Genomic DNA, 6,708 nt, shown 5'->3' on the forward strand with positions numbered 1-6,708 from the left:
ACTGCAGAACAAAGGCCTCAGACATGTCTTTTCACTCGCATCTGTTTGTGGTTTTTCTATGCCAGTCCACACCCGTTAACTTTCTTAGTTCATCAATCCATCATCTTCCCAAACCCTGCTTCTTTTGTAATCTCAAGGACCCATTCTGCTATTCTTAAAGTCCATCAATTATCTGTCATTCTCTCATTATATGTCATGATCATATCCATTGCTTTTTCTTACATGTTAGAATAAGTGAATGTGGTAAATGGACGTGCGTTAATCTAAGTCTGGCTTTACAAAATTTGATATCAATCAAAATTCAGATTATAAATGCACCCAAATCCTTCTCAACTTGATATCAAGGAAATAACTTTTCCAGCGATTCTTATATATACACACACGCACACACACACACACACACACACATATATATATATATATATATATATATATATATATATATGGGGCTGTAGATAAATGAACTTGTATTAACCTAAATTAGGCTATCTTATTTCAGCATTAATGAATATTATGATAAGATATGTACCCAGGGCCTTCTCATCTCACCTTGACACCAATCAAATAGCTTTTCCACTTACTGTGACTCTTCTCTCGTTTTTTACAACATAAGTGTGGTTGAGGAAGTATTTATAAATACACTGCAGGAGTCAATGAATGTACTCTACGAGAGCCCCATATTAGATTTACCTGTAAAAATAATCGAATGTATGACGTCACCTGCCCTAATTAACCTTTAGTCTGGCAGTGACGTCACTGATCATTAGTCCAATATTTCGGGTTTTTTTTTTTTAATTATGCTATGAAAAGAGTTCATTTATAAATCTGTCAGTCAATGAGTTAGTTTATCAAAACACGCAGCTAATGTTATGATTTGCCGGCTCATCTCACTCACTGGAACGCCTCCTTCCTTTCCAGAGGCGCACGCTGAGATCATAGGAGGTCCTGAGCGCTTCATCCACAGTAGTTCATCTCTCATGCTGGTTTGTCTTCTCAAAGGAGCCACTGAGCCACCGACCTTCGTGTTCTGGTACAGAGGAGATCGCATGATTAATTATGATAAGTAAGTCAACTGTTGTTTATACTCATCCTTGTCTCTTTTACGTTCCTCCACTGATAAAAATTTGCATTAAAAATCGGAAAATTCCAGGATTTTTACCGTTTTAAAAACGGATGTATTGACGTATAGGAGTGATATTACGGTCACCATCCCGTAAAAGATAATAACTAAGTATGGTCAAATTACGTCGCCTGTATTTTACTGAAATACGACTGAGAACAGGATATTTTTCACTGAAAATTTCCAATTAAAATTACAGGTTTCTTTTAAACAATATGGGTAAGTGATAGTTATTAGACACAATATAGATGGTTTTATGTATCCAATAATAATTGATTTATAATTTAATATAGTTTATTTATTTTATTAATTATAAATGTTATATAGAATATTTATATGAATATAAAGCCAAGAACATTTGTTTTAGATACACACACACACACACACACACACACACATATATTATATATATATATATATATATATATACATATATATATATATGTATATACTGTATATGTATATATGTGTATATATATATGTATATATATGATATATACTGTATATATATGTATATATATAATATATACTGTTTATATATATATATATATATATATATATATATATATATATATATATATATATATATATATATATATATATATATATATATATATGGATAAATATCAACAAAACATCGTGTTCAAATAGAAACAAATTTCTACCTCATACTTGGGATCGAACGCTAGCCCCTTCTAATGAAAGGCCAGGTCGAAACCAACCATGTCACGAGAGCCCTTTATAGAAATTGGAACCTAACCGGAACCAGCTGTCCGAGGATTTACCTGGCGAGACATCAGTCTCTTACTAGCGAGTTTCAAATAAGCCATATATATTAATACATTAAAGTCTGGATTCTCTTAACGACCTCGGGAACAGAGCCCCAGGCGGAACCGCCCAAAGACTATGATATGATATATATTAATATATATGGCTTATTTGAAATATGAAAGAAACACGTTTAAATGTGCAAAAATTTATCATATATATATATATATATATATATATATATATATATATATATATTATAGTGTCTATGACAGTGTCTTCATCCTTGCCTGTCTAAAACCTTCAAAATGATTAATTTGTGTCCTCAGGGAGCGCGGTGTTACAGTCGACAACACGAAAAAACTCTCCAAGCTGTATGTGACTTCTGTGTCTCGTGAAGATGAAGGCAACTACACCTGTCTCCCTTCCAACGCTTCTCCTGCATCCGTTTCGGTGACAGTTGTGCAGAGTAAGTCTCTCTCTCTCTCTCTCTCTCTCTCTCTCTCTCTCTCTCTCTCTCTCTCTCACACACACACACAGTTCATTTAATTCGTAATAACTTGCATTGAGAGTGACTGCAAGGTTTTTGAAGTTATAAAAGGAATTCATATTATTTATAGACTATTCTAGCTCTCTCTCTCTCTCTCTCTCTCTCTCTCTCTATCTCTCTCTCTCTCTCTCAGACATACACAGACAAATACTAACACACAACCACTTCTAATTCACTGCTGAAAACAGTATGTACTTTTTAATTTAATATCTCTCTCTCTCTCTCTCTCTCTCTCTCTCTCTCTCTCTCTCTCTCTCTCAGACATACACAGACAAACACTAACACACAACCACTTCTAATTCACTGCTGAAAACAGTATGTACTTTTTAATTTAATATCTCTCTCTCTCTCTCTCTCTCTCTCTCTCTCTCTCTCAACGGCTTCTAATTTGCTGTTGAAAACAGTATGTACATTCAAATTTAATCTCTCTCTCTCTCTCTCTCTCTCTCTCTCTCTCACTAATAGTAATTCCTCGTGGAGAAAATTATGTAGATTAAAATTTAATCTCTCTCTCTCTCTCTCTCTCTCTCTCTCTCTCTCTCTCTCTCTCTCTCTCTCTCTCTCTCTCTCTCTTTACCAATTCTAATTCGTTGTTGAAAAAATTATAAATATATTAATTCAATTAACAATTTCATTTGATGATTATCTTAATGTAACTGATAGATTAGTTCTTCCATTTGCCAAAAATAATAATTTGTCATTATTTATTTAGTTTAGATTAATTAATAATATTCATTACATCGAAGAATGGTAATCTTTACATATTATTATTATTATTATTTGTAGTAGTAGTAGTAGTAGTAGTAGCTAAGCTAGAACCCTAGTTGGGAAAGAAGGATGGTATAAGCCCAGAGGCTCCAACAGGGAAAAATAGCCCAGAGAAGAAAGGAAATAAGGAATTATATAAACTATGTTATTATTATTATTAATATTGGCTAAGCTACAACCCTAGTTGGAAAAGTAGGATGCCATAAGCTCAAAGGCTTCAACAGGGAAAAATAGCCCAGTGAGGAAAGGAAATAAATAAACTATATGAGAAGCAATGAATAATGAATATAAGATATATTTAGATCAACAACAACAATGTTGACATAGATCTGCCTTATATAAAATATGAAGAGAGACATATCAGCCAGTTCAACATAAGCATAGGGGATTATAACAACTTTATCTACAACCTTTATCATAAGCATAAGGGTTATAACAACTCTATCCACAACCTTTACAGAGGAGAATCCAGCAGGGTTACAACAAGAGACAAATACTCAGAAGGAAGTCTCCTCCGTCTCTTCATCGTCCTCTTCATCATCATCGTCATCATCATCGTCGTCATCTTCCTCCTCCTCATCATCATCACCAGCATCCTCTTCTACCACGAACAGCAACAGCAAGAAGAACGGATCAGCAATAGCACAGGCAGATGGAACTACATTGTTAGTCAGTGTGTTCTTCAGTGCTGTTCTTCTGTGGCACAAGATTGTTGATCTTCTGTTCACGAGATGATGGACGCTAGTGCTGCCATCTCTCGACCTGGATGCCAAATGATTTTATTCATACCCCCGTATAACCTATGTGTGTATATGTAGTGAGGAAAAACAACCAATATATACATTCATGTTGAGCATTTATTTGTCTTCTGTGTGTTAACTATTGTGTGAATGTATATTTTACATGGAAGAAGACTCCAGTTCATTTCAGCTGTTTCGAACGTTTCCTATCAAGAAAATGAGGTTAAAAGTGATAGACTAACAGAATGTTTTTGTTTCAATGTACATTTTGAATTAAAAATAAAAAGAAAGTGTTTACGCACAACCAATGTCATTGTATAAATTATGATGTAAATAAAGGCACAAAAGAAATCTTATAAAATAAAAACAAAATATCATAAAATGTGCTTTTATTTAATCACAGTGGTATATGTCTCTGCCTACTTTGGTAAGGTTCTTGGTTATCTCAAATGCAAGATATCATTTGACAGGTTAAGAAAATAAATACTGCATATTTCTCACTTTTTATTGTACTTAGACATATGCAGAATATTACTGGAAAATTAAACCATTTCATTGCTGACCATCAATTGAGTCTAAACAATTTTAGTGTCAAAATTAAGAAATAGAAAAAAAAAAAAAAAACAATATTGAAAATATTCAGTCCTACTCAGTTAACATTTGGGTCTAAACAATTGTAGTATCAAATCAAGAAATAGAACAAAACAGAAAATCAATATTTGAAATATATAGGCCTAGTCAGTAAACATTTTACCTACGTAGTGTTGAGAGACTTCATTGAAAAATTTAAGTAATACCAACTGTATTTCCACAAACAATTGTAGTGTCAAAATCAATTAATAGATCAAAACAGAAAACAAATATTATAAATATTCAAGCCTAGTCAGTAAACATTTTATTCATGTATTGTTGAGAGACCTCTTTTTGCGAATTTAAGTAGTACCAACTGTCTTTCCGTATTAAAGGTACATTGAGATGTATTGCCATTTGAAAACGTTGCTGTGTTTGTTCCTGTTCCATAGCTTAACGGTTTGATTTATTTATCCTTGGTTTTCAAGTAAGTTTTTATTCCTTTTTTGGTTACTGCTTTTCAGTATTTTTAGTTTAGTAGTCTGACAAAATTCAAAAAGAGAATGGTCTTAATGGTAGATCAATTTCTTGTTAAAAAGTAATTCGTAAAAACAGATATGGAAATTTGGAAGGTTAAATAATTGTTTAGCCTATGATAATTACCCCCTTGAAAGTCAATCAATGGAGGGGATACTTCTATAAGAATTTATTTCACCAACTTAAATAAATTATCCTGAATTAATACATTGTAAGGACAGTGAGACGAACTATCACCAGCAACAACTGACGGTTAAACGGTTTATTCAATCAGGTGTGGAAATATAATACAAGGTGCCGACGGCAATGTTGCATGCGCGCTGGCGCCAATCTGGCTTGAACCAACCGCCACAAAATGTGTGTTTTTTCACACGTACAATTGCTTGAAATACAAGTCAATAGAAATATGTAGCGAAATGATAAATACATGAAATTGTAGCTCTGATGGAGCGGAACAAATATATACAGTTAGCCAGAGTGTGGCGAGAGGAGAATTTAAATGAAATAGAGAATTCGATGAGAATGCTGGACGACGGAGGGAGCTATGTCCTTACAACATGAACTTGTAATCCAATCGTAAGTAAAATGTTTTCAATACAACATCTGAACACTGTGTAACAGAAAAATAGGAATATGTATACCAGCCAAGGTAGTTTATCTATGCAATGCAAGGTAAGCTTAAGATACTGTACCTTAGGATTTCTAATTTTCCTTAAGGTAAGTACTCAATGTGTTTTATCAGATATAATATTCTTTCCCACTTCTCTAAAAACTTAAATATCGGTATATAAACAAACACAAAATGTGTAAGATTACTTGGGCATTCGTTTTCTTTGATTCCTTCAGAGAAAACATCGTGTATTTCTCAATCCCACACAGAGTTGCCAGGTTAGCCTTTTTCAGGCTAAAATTTTCAAATGTGGCCTTTTGTCGTGCCAAATATCACAATTTGACCTTTTTGAAATTGATTGGTTAAATGATATATTTTTGTCCCTTTTCTACTAATCGCTTGGCCTTTTAAAGCTTCCGTTGTTTAAAAGTTGGCCTTTTCTCATTTAGAAAACCTGGCACTCTGTATCCCACAATGCATTGCTCAGTCTCGTTTTCAAAAATCTCATATCTTTTAGTCTTATTCCACTCGACGTAGGAGTAACATCTATAGTGAGAAGTTCGGTTTTATAGAGACTAATCTATTTAGTGATTCGTTGATATCCGTGATTTTCATATAACATATAACGCAGGTTTAAAGTTTTGAAAATACCAATTTTATTCAACACTATTACGAAGGGAAATCACCACTACAACTGGCAGAAGCTGAAGCCGAGTGGTAAGTGTTAACTGTTAACCACTTTATCTATGTTTTAACTGATGTTAGGTGATAAAATCATTATTTTAACTTGTTTGTTATCGTCATTTCCGTGTATATAAGGCGTATAAAGATAATAGCCCTATTTAAGACACGCTTAAGGGGGTTTTACTCGGTCAAGCATGTTGGCCAACACGCTCATCGAACCTCCAACACAACATGTTTGAAGAGTGTTTACACGTTCAAACCAAACTGACAGACAACCTCAGTCGGTGCCAAAAGGAGAAGGAGCAACATGTCACTTACCCAAGACGAGGTGATGGCAGTCGGGATAGTGATGATTGGCCTC

General features: G+C 33.8%; 1 protein-coding gene across 1 annotated transcript in view; it reads left to right on the top strand.

Annotated features, from left to right (window-relative positions):
- Window positions 1–4,313, top strand: part of LOC137633485 (osteocalcin 2-like) — a 61,385-nt gene extending 57,072 nt beyond the window's left edge. The window contains exons 2-4 of the mRNA XM_068365784.1: window positions 919–1,063; window positions 2,218–2,357; window positions 3,667–4,313. Of these exons, the coding sequence (XP_068221885.1) occupies window positions 919–1,063; window positions 2,218–2,357; window positions 3,667–3,941 (560 nt within the window). The 3' untranslated portion in view covers window positions 3,942–4,313. The remainder of the gene's footprint in view (window positions 1–918; window positions 1,064–2,217; window positions 2,358–3,666) is intronic.
- Window positions 4,314–6,708: the final 2,395 nt, after the last annotated feature.

The sequence above is a fragment of the Palaemon carinicauda genome, chromosome 43, assembly GCF_036898095.1.
Source record: "Palaemon carinicauda isolate YSFRI2023 chromosome 43, ASM3689809v2, whole genome shotgun sequence".
NCBI lineage: Eukaryota > Metazoa > Arthropoda > Malacostraca > Decapoda > Palaemonidae > Palaemon > Palaemon carinicauda.